General features: G+C 46.3%; 1 protein-coding gene across 4 annotated transcripts in view; it reads left to right on the top strand.

The window, feature by feature from the left end:
* Window positions 1-16,377, top strand: part of NR1I3 (nuclear receptor subfamily 1 group I member 3) — a 70,275-nt gene that overhangs the window by 7,541 nt on the left and 46,357 nt on the right. For 2 of the 4 annotated variants that reach the window (XM_063439432.1, XM_063439435.1), the window contains exon 1: window positions 14,077-14,237. The exons of 1 other annotated variant lie outside the window; for it this stretch is intronic. In XM_063439432.1, coding sequence (XP_063295502.1) covers window positions 14,157-14,237 — 81 coding nt within the window. In that variant the 5' untranslated portion in view covers window positions 14,077-14,156. Of the gene's footprint in view, window positions 1-13,717; window positions 13,847-14,076; window positions 14,238-16,377 lie in introns of those variants that run through there. One more of the 4 variants, XM_063439434.1, reaches the window with a different exon arrangement.

The following is a 16,377-nucleotide window of genomic DNA, read 5'->3' as shown; positions in this document are numbered from 1 at the left end:
CGCCGAGGGGACCTATCAGGTGGTCCATGCACTTTGGGCCACCAGATGGACATACGTCTAAAGGGACCTGGTCAGTGCTGTCGATCTCTCATACTGGGACTAGGCCCCTTTATTAATCCTGGCAGTGCTGGAACAAAGTGAGTTCCAGTCACTACTTCCCAGCTAACACTAGCGCAGGAGGAAGAGCCAGAGAGGGGGAAAGAGCCAGACCCAAATCATCCCCAGCCAGTAGAGTCCTGCCTCCTGCAGCCAAAAGGTAAGAAACAGGAGAGTGGCTAAAAAAATGACCAGCATATGTGTGTCAGCATGTCTATATCTATGTGTACTTGAGTGTATGTGTGTTTCTGTCATTGTGTCTCTGTCTGTATGTGTGTGTGTGTGTGTGTGTGTCTGTTAGTATTTTTGTCAGTATGACCCTGCGTTTATGTGTGTGTATCTATCAGTGTGTGTATCTGTGTGTGTGTGTGTATCTGCATGTGTGTGCGTATCAGTGTGTGTTAGGCAGTGTATACACTACACACAAATGCAAGCCTGCATGCAAACACCAAGATTCACATACACAAATACTCCATACAAAAACATGCTTACATTCAAACACACATACACTGCTCAGTGCTAAAAACAAGCCTGCAAAGATGGGCAAATTTTATATCACCAGTTGGTAAAGCATTCTTGAACGGCAGATAGGGGTCTACATTTTGGCAACTTTACACACACTGCATACACTACACACACACTGCATCCTTGTGGGCAGATTCAGGGGCTGGCCCCATGGCAAGGGCAAACTCAGGGATGGACCCCGGGAGGCCCAGACATAGAGCTTTGTCAGGGGCCCCAAAATGTCTGATAGCAGTCCTACTTAAAGACTATGTTTAAATATGCCTGTCAGGCATACAACTAGTATTAATTTACATGTCCTGCCCTAGCTGTATAATGTAATTAAACAATTATATTTATATTTTTAAATAGCTAGCTTGTCTAACTATATGGAACAACAAATCCAGAGTTAAAGAGTTACTCCTAGAACCATAACCACTACAGCCTGCAGTAGTGAGGATGATGCCAAGAGTACCCTGGCCTGGGTACCCAGTAATGGGACAAATGGTTTAGGAAGAGTTTGACCCCTAACCTGGGTCCCCACTGGACTCCTAAACTCCTCTCCTGGCAAGAGACGTGCTTACAGCTTCTGCAGATTTGCAAAAACTGCAAGCCAACACAGTCACCATTCATGGGATCAGCTGACCACTCTCAGCCAGTTAATGCAGTTCAGTGAAAAAAATTAAATGTGCAAAGAGTTGACATTAGACAAGTCAAAACTTTAGTTCAGGGTTCCTCAAACTCCGGCCCCCAAATGTTGCTGAACTTCAACTCCCATAATTCTCTGGCTATCTATGTAATTCAAAGAATCATGGGACTTGTAGTTCAGCAACATCTGGGGGGCGGAGTTTGAGGACCCCTGCTCTAGTTGATGACACCCCAGTGACACTGAGCCGAAGGGAAAATCTTCGTATATCCAGCTTTTTAAAATGAAACATTGCACATACAGACTCCAGACAACGTAACCACTTCAAATCACTGAAGTGGTGATTGTACTTGAAGCAATCCTTTAAGAGAGTTCTGACCACCTAGTATCACAAGTAACACAACTTCCCTACACACACTTAGTGTTACAAGACCCACAATAGTTTTCTGAACACATAGAACATCTTCTTACTCACAACAAGTCCTATAACACAAGAGAATGTGACATTAGCTTGATACCAGAGGTCAACCATTAATTAAGCATGAAAGTTCATTGGGCATCCCTTCTTAATTACATTATTGATTTATTCTTTCCTACAGTATATAAATCATATTTGTGGCAGGGTAGCCATTGTTCAGAGACTCGGATGAGGTCTCTGATGATGTCTCCGATGAAGTGCGCGTAACGCGTAAGCGGCTTGTCTCTGATGCCGAGACCCAATCACAAATTTTAAACAAAGCAATAAAGGGACTATGTTTCACACCTTCTTCGTGCAACTCGGCTCTCTTTTCTCCTTGCAAATGTCTTTGGAACTTTGTTAGATGTGTTACAGGCTCAGAACCTGTTGCTGCCCTTGTGAAATTATTCTATAAAAAAAGGTCAATTATGTAATACCAGTAAGCTATTTACGGTCACATGTAGATACCATTAAAATCAAAGGGAGAAGGGGCATTTGTCCCCTACTGCTCTCTGCTGCGGACCAGCAAAAGCCTTTATTGGTCACCAGGGCCGGTAGTGATCTGAAAAATGATGGCATTGCCAATTAAATAAACAAGGGAGAATGACCCCCGATGCCCATCATAATCAGGTGTCCCCATGTAGCCTTAGAAATATTTAGAAGTTGCCTTAAAAAGAAAATAGAAAAATACATAATAGACTATGAAGTCTCAAGAGTTAAAGGGATCAGTTTACAAAACTGCTAGTAGAAGAATGAACTCTACCCTGCAGATAAGAATAGATTTTCCTAAAACATACATAACAAGTTGTGCTTGAAAACTATGTGAGCATCGCTGGGTAACAGGGTGGGAGAGGTGAACTAAGGTGCGATGTGCTGCCAACTGCAGGAAATTAACTTTAACTAGACGTGGAATCAAGGCCCTGGGAAAATCAACCAAAGCTTAGACTTTGAAGTTTAGTTCGAACCCTGACAGCCTTAGGCATGAGCAGTTTGAGTTGGTGTGAGAAAGCTCTATAGCTACAAGGGTCAAAAGGTAGATTCCCAGCTGTGTAGAACTACAACTCCTGTGATGCTGTGCAAGTGTTAACACTAGTAGAGTATCATGGGGGTTGCAGTTCCACACCACTTTGGGTTTACTTTTGGTCAATGTATTTTCAAAGCAGTCAGAGAGCACAAGGGTCTGCTCTCTATGGTTTGCTTTATGCCAACTTGAGCTAATTTAACTGCTAAGTAAAACCATCTAAAATGAGAGAAAGTAAAGAGACACTCGGGGGTCTTTAAAAACCCTATTTCACATTGCTCACTCCATAGTGTATGTAACTGAAAATTGGCAAAAATCACTGGTTATCAGACTGCCATTTCTAAAAGGGACCTCAACCTTGGAATTTTATTTCCTAATTTGAAATCAATAACCCACCCACCTTGTATGGATGGCATGCGCATTCCGGGTGGGCGCTTACCGTTTACGACCCTCTCCCTCTCGAGTAATTCAATTTCAGTAGCTAGGGAGAACACTGTATGCAGCTCTGTTCACAAAAGGGTGAATAGGGACATCAATATTATTAATATTATCACCATTTATATAGCGCCAACAGATTCCGCAGCGCTTTACAATATTATGAGAGGGGGGATTTAACAATAAACAGGACAATTACAAGAAAACTTACAGGAACGATAGGTTGAAGAGGACCCTGCTCAATCGAGCTTACATTCTATAGGAGGTGGGGATAAAACAAATTAGGACGGGGAATGACAATCTAATAAGGTGGGAGTAAAGCAGAGCTGGAGGAGAGAGTAGAGTGCTGTTCTTTAGGAGAGAGCAAAAGACAGGTATGTGAGGTAGACATGGCCAGATTAAGAGCCCAGTGGGCCTGGTGCTGACAATTTTGATGGGGCCTAATTACAGAATCTTATTGACCAAAAACACTAAAACAGTCATACCTCCCGAGCGTCATGTATCTGATGGAGATGGTGTTGGAGGGAAACTCAAGGATGCAGCTATGAGAAAACACATACTCTATGCTAATCTCTCTCTAATTTATGCTTTCATTTTTCAAGTAAATTCATACCCTCTAACACATTGGCGGATTCAGGGGGGGGGGCAATTGCCCCGAGATTCTCCCCTGCCGGCTAGTGCAGGGCTGGCATTGCCCAAGCGCCAGCCCTGCAATGTGCCTGCGGACCGGGGAGGGAAATCGGTGATCTCCCTCCCCGGTCCGCAGGCACATTACTGACAGCCGACCGGAAGGGGAGGGAGAGAGGACCCGGGAGCTGTTACCAGCAGCTCCTCCGGGTTCTCCTCTCGCGAGATTTGGAGCGTTGCCGCGGTTACCACGGCAACGCTCCAAATCTTGCGAGAGTGAACTCTAGCCCTGGAGCGCGGGCTAGAGTTCACTGGAACCACTGGACCACCAGGGATTCCCCACTGGGACCACCAGGGATCCATAAATGTCATCCCTCCTCCTCAATAAAGGTAAGAAGGGAGGGGGGACATAAATATATTTTATTAAATACATTTTTTTTATTTTTTATTAAAAAGCCTCCCTTCCCTCCTCCCCTTCCCCCCATACACACTGCCCCACATACACTGCCCCCATACACACACTGACCCCATACACACACTACACACACTGACCCCATACACACACTACACACACTGACCCCATACACACACTGACCCCATACACACACTGACCCCATACACACACTGACCCCATACACACACTACACACACTGACCCCATAAACACACTGACCCCATACACACACTACACACACTGACCCCATACACACACTGACCCCATACACACACTGACCCCATACACACACTAAACACACTGACCCCATACACACACTGTCCCCATATAAACACTGTCCCATACACACACTTCCCCCTTACACACACTGACCCCATACACACACTGACCCCATACACACACTGACCCACAAACACTGCCCCACATACAAACACTACACACACTGACCCCATACACACACTGCCCCCACATACAAACACTGCCCCCCATACACACACTGCCCCACAAACACTGCCCCCATACACACACTGCCCCCATACACACACTGCCCCACAAACGCTGTCCCCATACAACACTGTCCCACAAACACTGTCCCCATACAACACTGTCCCCATACACACTGTCCCCATACACACTGCCCCACAAACACTGCCCCATACACACACTGCCCCGCACACACTGCACACCTATACACACACAGTGCCCTACACACACTGCTGCCCCCCCATACACACATTGCCCCAAACACACACACACGACCCCCCCATACACACAGTGCCCCCCATACACACAGTGCCCCACACATACATACAGTGCCCCCCATACACACACTGCCCCACACAGACATACAGTGCCCCCATACACACACTGCCCCCTAACACACACACTGCCACCCTTACGCACTCACACTCACTTCACCGCTCACACACACACACTGCACCTTTCACACACACTTCACCCCTAACACACACCACTTCTCCTATGCCCTATATCCCAGCAGACCCCAGGTAAGTTGTCAAACTGTTCTTAAACGGTATGACTACTTACTCTGGGGTGGGATCCTGGCACTACTGGCACCATAACTACTACACTGAGCTGTAGTGGTTATTGTGCTAGGATTATTTTTTTAAAATAATCTACAAGTGCCCCTCCCGAGATCAGGCTCTGGATCCGCCACTGCTCTAACAGCAGTGTCCAGTGAAGAAGGAAGTCAATGGGTGGAGTAAAAGGGAGGACCACTGACGTGAATCACGTGACCAGAACTGCCATAAGGGCGAACATTCCCAAAAAGGGGGCATGTCTGTCCAAAGAATTGGAAAGCCAGCCTGGCATCAGTGTCCCTATGTATCACAGTGTCAGTGTCCCCATGTCGCCCAGTCCCCTAGTCTCCCAGTGTCTGAGTGTCCTCATTTCTCCCCGTGTCCCCATGTCTCAGTGTTTCCCGTGTCACTAGGATACTAGGGGACACTGAGAGACATGGGGACACCGAGACACCAGGGGACACTGGGATACATGGGGGCACTTGTGAGTACAGACATTTGGACACTGGGAGACATGGAGACACTGGGAGAAATAGGGACACAGAGACATGGGGACACAGACACTGGGAGACATGGGGACACAGACACTGGGAGACATGGGGACACAGACACTGGGAGACATGGGGACACAGACACTGGGAGACATGGGGACACTGGGACACTGGCTGGGAGGCATGGGGACACTTGTGGACATAGACATGGGGACACGGAAAAATCTAGGGACACTGTTAGACATGGGGACACTGAGACACTAAGGAAACTAGCAGGGAGACACGTGGACACTGGGAGACATATTTGGGGACACTGGGAGACATGGGGACACAGAGACATGGGGACACAGACACTGGGAGACTAGGGTACACTGGGAGCCGTGGGGACACTGAGACACTAAGGACATAGGCTGGGAGACATGGGGACACTGAAAAATTTGGAGACACTGAGAGACATGGGGACACAGACACTAGGGACACTGGGAGACAGATCTTTGGGGACACTGGGAGACATGGGGACACAGACACTGGCTGGGAGACATGGGGACACTGGGAGACATTGAGACACTATGTCCCTATGTCTCACAGCGTCCCCTAGTGTCTCAGCGTCCCCAAGTGTCTCCCTTGCTGCCTCTTCCCACCATCCTTCACTTCCCTGAGCTGTAGTCTGTCTCTGCAGGCTGAGAGCTGCTGTCTGAACTCTGTGCTGTGTAGCTGCTCCTCTGCAGATCAGTGAGTAGAGAGAGGCAGGGAGGAATATGCTGTAACTTCCTATCCCTGCCTCTCTCCACACACAGTGACCCCTACTGGCTGGTGCTGGTATTGCAGAGAAATCTCTGTTCATACTGAGAAAAATGTCTGCATTTGTATTGCCGGTATTACTGCAATACCTGCAAGACCAGTCAGCCTAAAATACCAGTTAGGGATTTTAACCCAAGAGTAGTGTGAAAAAAAAAAAGTTACATTTTTTTTTTCAATGGGCCTATTCCATTGGGCTGGAGCTGCAGCTCCATCAGCCCCTATGTAAATCCGGCCCTGGAGGTAGAGGTTACACTGAGAGGCCATAAGCTTTCCTAAAGAGATGGGTTTTGAGGCACTTTTTAAATGATTGAAGACTAGAGGAGAGTCTGATAGTGGTAGGGTATTGGAAGTGGGCCGCTCGCGAAAAATCCTGCAAGCATGAGTTGGCCGTACGGATGCGGACAACGGACAGGAGAAGGTCACGGGCAGAGCGGAGAGACTGAGAAGGGGCATACCTATGGATCTGTGAAGAGATATAATAGGGGCTAGAATTGTTCAGTGCTTTATAGGTATGGGTTATCAGTTTGAATGGACTCCTATAGGATACAGGAAGCCAATGTAAGGACTGACAGAGGGGTGAGGTGTGAGGATCGACAAGAGAGGAAAATCAGTCTGCCGGCAGCATTCATTACAGACTGTAGTGGGGCAATACGGCTTTTGGGAAGACCAATTAGTAGAGGGTTAAAATAATCCATGCAGGAAATTACTAGAGCATGAACAAGCTCCTTGGTAGCATCTTGCGTGATAAAGGGGCGGATGCGGGCTATGTTTTTTTTTTTTTTTTTATTCTTTATTTTTGCGTGCAACAAGGGTTATACGGCTCGCAGAGCCTCAATTTACACATCAAAACAGATAAGGAGAAAAAAAAACTGCGGCTTGTGAGACTTATGCACATTTTTGTTGGTTTATAAGTCTAAGGAACACAGACAGGTGTCTCTCTATTGTAGGCTGACCATCGCTGGACTAACGAAGAAGAAACTAACTGTAATGGGTTGTTAATGTAATGAAGTTGAGTAACTGAACTAGTAATTATCCTGCTTGTTAGCTGGAGATGAAACATAATAGGGCCACAAGATTGTGGTGCTAATAGCAGGTATGCATTGGGACTAAAGTTACACCTCCAGCCTTCCAATTTTACTAAGCTCGTTTGTCGGTGGCAGGGGAGGTGGGGGGGAGGGGGGTAGGGTGGTAAATATGTCACATCTAGTTAACTAGCAGTCCATAAATACTTGGCGTAGTGGATCCACTACAGCATGGACAGTCCTCAGGTCTTCGCTGTGGCAGACGTTGTGGGTTCTTTCCCTTTTGGGTAGAATGGCGTTATGGTCTTCGGGTTCCACCGTGCGGGCTATGTTTTTAAGATGGAATCTACAGGATTTGGCAATATACAGGATGTGAGGCCAGACTCAAGTATAATGGCAAGACAGCGCGCTTCCAAGGATGGACTTATGTGGATACCACTAACTTAAAGGGAGAGCGAAAGAGGAGGATCAGTATTAGGAGGAAAGACAAGGAGCTGTTTTAGAGAAATTGAGTTTCAGAGACAGGGAGGACATCCAGTCAGAGATGGAAGAAAGGCAAGCAGTGACACGTTGCAGGACGTCAGGGGACAGGCCTGGGGAGGAGAGATATATCTGGGAGTCATCAGCGTACAGGTGGTAATGGAATCCAAAAGAGGTAATAAGTTTGCCAAGAGAGGCAGTATAAAGAGAAATTAGAAGGGGACCAAGGACAGAGTGCCTTGGGGGACTCCAACCGAGACAGGACGAGGAGAGGAGGGATAAGAGGAAAACCACGAGAGCACAGAGACACAGAGACCGAGTGATCGAAGAGTTTGAAGGAGAGCATGATCAACGGTGACAGCAGAGAGGTCAAGACAAATTAGTATGGCGTAGTGGCCTTTGTATTTAGCTGCGATTAGGTCGTTAGTAACTTTGATAAGAGCAGTCTCAGTAGAGTGGAGAGGGCGGAAACCAGATTGAAGAGGGTCAAGGAATGAGTTGGAATTGAGGAAGTGAGACACACTGGTAAAGACAAGTGTTTCCAGAAGCTTTGAGGAAAAAGGGAGAAGGGATATGGGACGATAGTTAGAGGGGGAAGACAGGTCAAGAGATGTTTTTTTTTCAGGATGAACTTGTCAGCTTACGGAGTGATTTCACTCATCAGATCTAATGGAATGAAATGTGAAGCTCTCAAAGCACCTCTATCACCTTCTTGGGTCTTTGCATATATTGTTCAGCTTCCAGTGCGGTGGCCCGGGGGTGCAGAGTAAGGTAGTTTTCACTTACCTGAACCTGGCCCTTGCAGGCAGGGCCAGACTGGCCCACCGGATACCAGAAAATTTGCCCTAATGTACCCTTTAGCGTATTTTCTTTTGGACTGTAACAGCTTTATACAGTCCGAGGGAATTCAGGAAGAAGGTGCTGGGGGCTGGTGCGGCTGCATTAAGGCTGCTGGTGGCCGGAAGGAGCACTGAGTCTCCATTCACAATTCCCAGCAGCTTTCCCAAGCTCCCAGGCATGCAAGCTCCGCTTCCACGCACACAAGCTCCCCCTCCCGTGCATAAGCCCCACCTGCAAACAAACAAGCTCCACCCCACACCCAAGCTGAAGACCTTGCTGCAGGAAGAGGCCTGAGAATGGCTGCTTGACCTCCACTGCCAGGTAGGCTTGAAATACTCAGCTGTCCATGACAGAGTGATTATAGCGTTTCTGCAAGATTCTGTCGGGGTGGCTGCACAGAAACTCAGCAGTCACAATGACAGAAATAATACTTACCTTGCTCGCGGCAAACCGCTTACCGACCTCCTTCCGTCCCGGTCCTGTCTTGCTAAGGATATAGTTTTTGCCCACATTAAAGATGGTGCTTACGTGTGTGCAACATCACGTCATAGATGTGCACACACATTTTGGGGTCGGAGGCCATATACAGCCAATTACAGCTTCAAGAGGGTTATTTAAACCCAAATTGCCTCTTGATCTGTGCCCTGTCGTGGTTTCCCTTTGATGGTTATCCGAGAGTGTGTTCCTAATTGTGTTTTTCTGGTTTGTGACTTTGGCTCAGTTTTAACTTCCCTGATTTCTGGTATCCTTGACTTTTGGCTTTTCCTAATCATTGTGTCTCATTCTGTGTCCCTGACCTCAGCAAGTAATTTGACTATTCTCTGATATGTGAATATGTGAAGTCCGGCATTTCTAAGGTCCGGTTAGACATTATCCTTAGTGATAGGTGTGATACTATTTTTGCGTGCTTGTGTGTATATGTGCCTGCTAGTGAGTAAGTTTGTGTGTGTATGTGTGTGTCATTGAGCTTGTCTGTAGTGAGCATTTGTGTGTGTCAGTGAGGTCTGGATTTTGACTGGGCCATTGGAACACATTGATTATTTTCTTTTTCAGTCATTCTGTTGTAGTTTTGCTGATGTGCTTGAGATCATTGTCCTGCTGCATGACCCAATTTGGCCAAGCTTGAGCTGTTGGACACATGGCGTCACATTTTACGCTATAATATTTTGAGATACAGAGGAGTTCATGGTCGACTCAATAATTGCAATGTTTCCAGGTCCTGTGGCTGCAAAACAAGCCCAAATCATCAACGTGCTTGACCCTTGGTATGAGGTGTTTGTGCTGATAAGCTGTGTTTGGTTTTTGCCAAACTTGACGCTGTGCATTATGGCCAAACACCTCCACTTTTTTCAAAGGACTTTGTTCCAGAGGTCTTGTGGTTTGTTCAGATGCAGCTTTGCAAACCTAAGCCGTGCTGCGAGAAGATGCTTCCTCCTGGCAACCCTTCCAAACAAACCATACTTGTTCAGTCTTTTTCTAATTGTACTTTCATGGACTTTAGCATATCACAGTCAGACCTTGGGGTAAATTTGCTGGGATGTCCACTCCTGGGAAGATTGGCCACTGTATTGAATATTTTCCACTTTTGAATAATGTTTCTCACTGTAGAATGATGGACTTTTAATTGTTTGGAAATGGCCTTATAACTCTTCCCAGTTTGATTGACAAGAACAATTGCTTTTCTAAGATCAATGTGCTAATGTCTTTCCTCCTTGGCATTGTGTGTGTGTGTGTGTGAGTGTGTGTGTGAATGATGAATGTTTTCAGTTGGTGAGTGTGACAGGGTGAGTTTGACATGGTGAAGGGGGTAAATGAAAGAGTTGGGAAGGTGTGTAACAGAATGAAGGAGGGTGAGAATGATAGGGTGACATGGCTGGCGGAGGGAGTGTGACAGGATTGGAGGTGGTTAATGTGACAGGGTGCGTGTGTGGGGGGAGTGACAGGGCGTGTGGGGGAGGGGGGCTGTGGGGTGACAGGAATAGTATGTGTGAAGGGCTGTGACAGGGTGGGGTGGCTGTGAGGGAGTGTGTGAGGACAGGGTGTGGGGGGCTATGACAGGGTGTATGTGGGGTGTGGGATGACAAGGTGTGTGGGAGTGGCTGTGACAGTGTGTGTGGGGACAGAGGGTGGGTGCTGAGAAAGGGTAGTGGGGGATGAGTTTGATTAGGGGGGCTGAGAGAGGGTGGGGGAACTGAGAAAGTGTAGTGGTGGCGCTGAGAAAGGGTTAGTGGCTGAAAAAGGGTAGTGGGGGATGAGAGAGGGTAGGGGGCTAAAAGAGGGTGGGGGCTGAGAGAGGGTGGATGTGGGGGTGACAGGTTTGCGGATGCTTATAAATACCTTATTTTTACCCCCTTTAATTATTCCCTGGTGGTCCAGTGTCTCTGTCCCTGATGGTCCGGTGGGCAGGTTCTCTGGTCTGCAGCTCCGCTGGGCGGAGAGCTGCAGACCACGTGGTAAGTCTCTTGCGATCTCCAGTCAGAGCATTGCCGTGGTAACCCGCAGCAACGTTCCTATACACTGAAGATCGTGAGACAGTTCAGTCCGTAGCTCTGCGGCTCTGGTTAACACACAGGGCTGCCATCAGAAATTTTGGGGCCCCCCAGACCTGCCTCCGAGTCTGCCCACGGGGCCCATTCTGAGTCCGCCCATAAGGATGCCCTGTCTGTGTGGTGTGTATAATGGATACAGCTTGCACGTTTGTATAATGGATGTAGTTTTGTGTGTTTTAGATAAAGTGTGTGTTTGTGTAATGAATGCAGAGTGTGTTTGTGTTGTGGTTTTAGTGTGTGTATGGTGAATGCAGAGTGTGTTTGTGTTGTGGTTTTAGTGTGTGTATGGTGAATGCAGTGTGTGTTTGTGTTGTGGTTTTAGTGTATGTAAATGTGTAAAATAGGGGGCTGCATTGGGGGGTGGGAGGGGAGCCTTTTTGGCGGTATTTACATTTTATGCCCCCCTCCCTGTTTCTTACCTGACTAGGGAGGGGGAGATTGCATCCCTGGTGGTCCGGTGGTCTGGTAGAGGGAGCCAGCCGCTGTAGAATGTAGACCGGGGCCAGCCAGCCACATCTTAACTCTCCAGCAGCTCCTGTGTCTGTAACTCTCGCGAGCTGTGCCTGTTTGCCGCGCGGAGCGTTGCCATGGTAACCAGTGACAACACTCTGCCGGCCGTGGAGCTCGCGAGAGTTACAGGCACAGGAGCTGCTGGAAAGTTAAGATGGTGCTGGCTGACCCCCGTCTAAATTGTACAGGTAGCCGGGGCCCGAGGTGAACATATAGATAGCGATAATCGCTATCTATATGTGCACAAATGAAATGTGGGGCCCGGGACTCCCAGAGCAGTCCGGGCTCCCCACGACCGCCGGGCCCATGACAACCGTTGTCATGCCCTGATGGCGGCCCTGTTAACACACACCTGAATGCTCCAGACTAGCAAATTGCTAAAAATGCAGCTTTTATAGAGGTGGTCACACTTGCTGATGATCAATTAATCAATGGCATTTGATTAGCAGAACTGGTCTGCTACTTAGCCTCTTAATTCCTATGGAAGCAGTCAAGGTGTAGTTTTTCACACATGGCTTCTCCACTTTAGCTTTATTTTTGTTAAAGGAACACTATAGGAAAACAAACATGTATTCCTGACCCTATAGTGCAAAACCCATCACTTAGCCCCACTTACAAGAAATTAAAAGACCTTATTACCAGCGTCACGCTGGTCCAACGGCACTGGCTCTGCCCCTGATCCGCCTCCTTGATATCATCAGAATTGCCAGCATTGGATTGGATAAAATGGGCAAGGAGGAGGGATGGGGGTGGGGCCAAATGCCGTTTTGGTCAATCCGCACTTCTTCATAGAGATGCATTGAATCAATGCATCTATAATGAAAATTCAGCATGCAGAGCGTGGAGAGGCTGAACAGCAGAGCTGCTCACTGTGCAGCACTGACCCAGGAAGCATCTCCAGTGGTCATCTGAGGAGTAGCCACTTGGATGTGTCCCTAGGGGCAATGTAAACACTGCGCCTGAAGGCAATGATTATACTCACCAGAACAACTACATTAAGCTGTAGTTGTTGTGGTGAATATAGTGTCCCTTTAATTAAATCATGACAGTGTAATATGTCATGTGTTGTTCATCTGAGGTTGTATTTATTGTAAGGCCTGCTAAGGAACAGATGATTGTTATTATGTTCTGATTTATGTTGTGAGTAGCACTCTACTCTCTCCTCCAGCGCTGCTTCACTTGATATTTCCTGTCCAAATGTGTTTTATACCCCACCTCCTATATTTCCTGTAAGTTTTCTTGTAATTGTCCTGTTTATAGTTAAATCCACCCTCTCATAATATTGTAAAGCGCTACGGAATCTGTTGGCGCTATATAAAAGGCGATAATAATAATAATTTGTCAAACCATAGAATTCAGAGAGGGTGTACTTTCTTTTTCCCATGACTGTATACAGATTAATTTTTTTTTTAGAAATGTAAATGTATTAGAACTATTTTTTTGCCTCAATATCTTTTTTAACCCCTTAAAGACCAAACTTCTGGAATAAAAGGGAATCATGACATGTCACGTGTACTTAAGGGGTTAATAAACAAAGTTATAATAAATACTCTAAACGGTTTTCTGTATGTGTGTGTCGGTGGACAGATACATTTCCACTAATCTCAGCCTTTTTTCTCCTTATGTTTTCTCTGTTTCGCTTGCTAGTCTAACATTTCCTTATTCACTCTCTTCTCCTCCCATTTATAACAGTCAGCCTCCTCCTTCGTGTCCAAAGTTCAAATTCCGTTCTTTCATATGACAGCAATTAAAAGCCATGGGAAACAAACCCAACGCTTCTCTGCTGCACTGTCATTGCGTTCAATTACAAAGATCCAGAGGCCGTTCCGTCTTCCATTTTCAGTGGATAGGTGAGATGCCACCACCCGAGGCTTGAGGTGAGCCTAGTTTACCATCTAAATCATCTTAGTTTCCTGTCCTGCTGGCCTGTCATGACAGCATGCAGTGCTGACCATTGGTTTAAGTCATATGTTACACAGCACTCCTCAGCAATTCTTTTCTTGAAAAAAATACTTGAGTGAAACTGCTGCCTAAGCTGATAGCATTCCCAGAGCTCCTGCTATCAGCTTATGAAGAGCTGTTGCAACACCCCTGTACCTTTACTGAATTTACGGAATACTGAAGTTGCTGTTGGAACTGTGAGCGTCACTCACATGTGCTTGGGAGTCATACAAGCACTTTGATCAAATGAACGGTTTAGGAGTGAGGATGAAGTTATGGCAAACGCAGAAGACAGGCAACAATCATAGAATTCAGACGACCTCACCAGTAAGTGTCCTTGGGCAAGATATTTAACGATATGCATCTTCAAACCCTCACAGATTGCAATCTTGTTTGACCAGGGCCTTCTTCATCTCTCAATATCCCTTTTCTTAGTGCTTTATAAATTATAATAATAACATGCTATTGTGGTGTGGAGAGTCCCTTTCATCACTAGAGCAGCAGTATTCAAACCGTAGGCCTTTGGCTATTCATAACCCCCAAAACCTATACCAGCCAAAATACCGTCAAGAGGCTGGCCGAAATATAGATTTTTTTTGTAATATTTAACTTATTTCCTACACTTTGAAAGCTGGTACTTTGATCACACATCTATTTATGATTTATATTTAGTGTTAATAGTCGATCAATGTAAGATTCACAACAAATAAGCAGGGCTGTCTTTCCGCATGGGCATGTTGGGCAGTTGCTGCGTGTGAGAGGTACTGTTAAGGTGGCACTGCAAATAAAGTCTTTTGCAACAAGGAACTTAACATAAAGGTCATTTTCCACCTTACAAGTAATCATTTCAAAGCATAACAGTGAGATTAATGTTTCAGAATATCTCAGATACTACCGTATTTACGCGAATCTAATGCACAACCTTTTTAGAAAATAAAGTTTTCAAAATTTGAATGCGCATTAGATTCAATGGCTCATTACATTCGAGGCAAAAACACAAAAATTGAAATTCACAAATTCAAACAGGTGAATTCATTCCAGCAAATTCACACAAGCAAATTTTGTTCCTGAAAGAGGGCTTCAGAAAGAATAGACTTAACATGTAACACTAAAATTAAAATACCATCAATATTACTATAGTGTAAGGCAATAAACATTTTCATTGTAGCACAATGTTGTATAGTAGTATCTTCTTGTATAAATGCGCATCACATCCGCCAGCAAAAACATTTTTCAGCTTCCAGGTTTCAAAAATTAAGGTGCGCATTAGATTCAATGGCGCATTAGTTCGAATAAATACGGTATATCTCAGAGATAAAAACTGAATTGGAAAAGTTCTGCAACTCTGTTTCACAGTACAGTTATTTTAATCTAAAATCAGATAAAAAAAAAAACTAAAGGGAAGCGTACAATTGTGCATATAACACAAAAAGTGATAAAGAAAGGCACTGTACTTACAGAAAATGCTGTTTTTCCATAGTTTAGAACAGCGGTTCCCCAACTGTGTGCCGGGCACACCGGGCAGCCACAAGATATTTTGCCGGTGCTATTATTATAATACTGGTAACTGTGCCGCCCTCTTCCCGGCAGTCTCTGCAGGACAGGAGGAGAGATCAGAGATCTCCCTCCCCGGCCCGCTAGCTGTACAATGCTGGCAGCCGGCAGGGGAGAGAAGACCAGGGGGAGCTTTAACCTGCAGTTCTGCCGGGTTCTCCTCTTGCGAGCTTGGAACGTTGCCTCAGTTACCACGGCAACACTCCGAATCTTACGAGAGTGAACTCTAGCAGCTCCCGAGTTCACTCTCACCACTAGGACAGCCAAGGCTTCTCCACCGGACCACCAAGGATTAGTACTGTCCCCCCTCCCAGGCAAAGGTAAGCAGGGAGGGGAAGATATAAAAATTGTTTTTCTTAATTAAAAAGAAATATATATATATATTTATTTATTAATCTACCCTCCTCCTCCTACCCTTCCCCCCTATACACACACACTGCCCCCTACATCCTATACACACACTGTACCTCTCACACTCACTGCCCCATACACACACACTGCACCCCTCACACTCACTGCCCCCATACACACACACACACACACACACACACAACACAATGCACCACACACACACACACACCATCCTACACACACTACATACTTCACAAACACAATGCAACCCCATACACACACTGCACTCCCCCCCCCCCCACACACACACACACTTAACCCCACACACATTGCACCCCTCACACACACCACTGCCCCAATCGCCTACTAAAAACCCTATCCCGGCAGACCCTAGGTAAGTTGTCAAACTGTTCTTAAAGGATCACTATAGTGTTAGGAAAACAAAGCGTTTTTTCTGACACTATAGTGCCCTGAGGGTGCCCCCACCCTCAGGGTCCCCCTCCTGTGGCGCTGGAGGGGTTAAAACCCCTTCAGCAGCTTACCTTAATCCAGAGCCGGGCTC

This window comes from Pelobates fuscus, chromosome 13 (genome assembly GCF_036172605.1).
Source record: "Pelobates fuscus isolate aPelFus1 chromosome 13, aPelFus1.pri, whole genome shotgun sequence".
Classification (NCBI taxonomy): Eukaryota; Metazoa; Chordata; class Amphibia; order Anura; family Pelobatidae; genus Pelobates; species Pelobates fuscus.
Note: the sequence above shows the minus strand (reverse complement) of the source record. Positions and strands in the feature narration are given on the sequence as shown.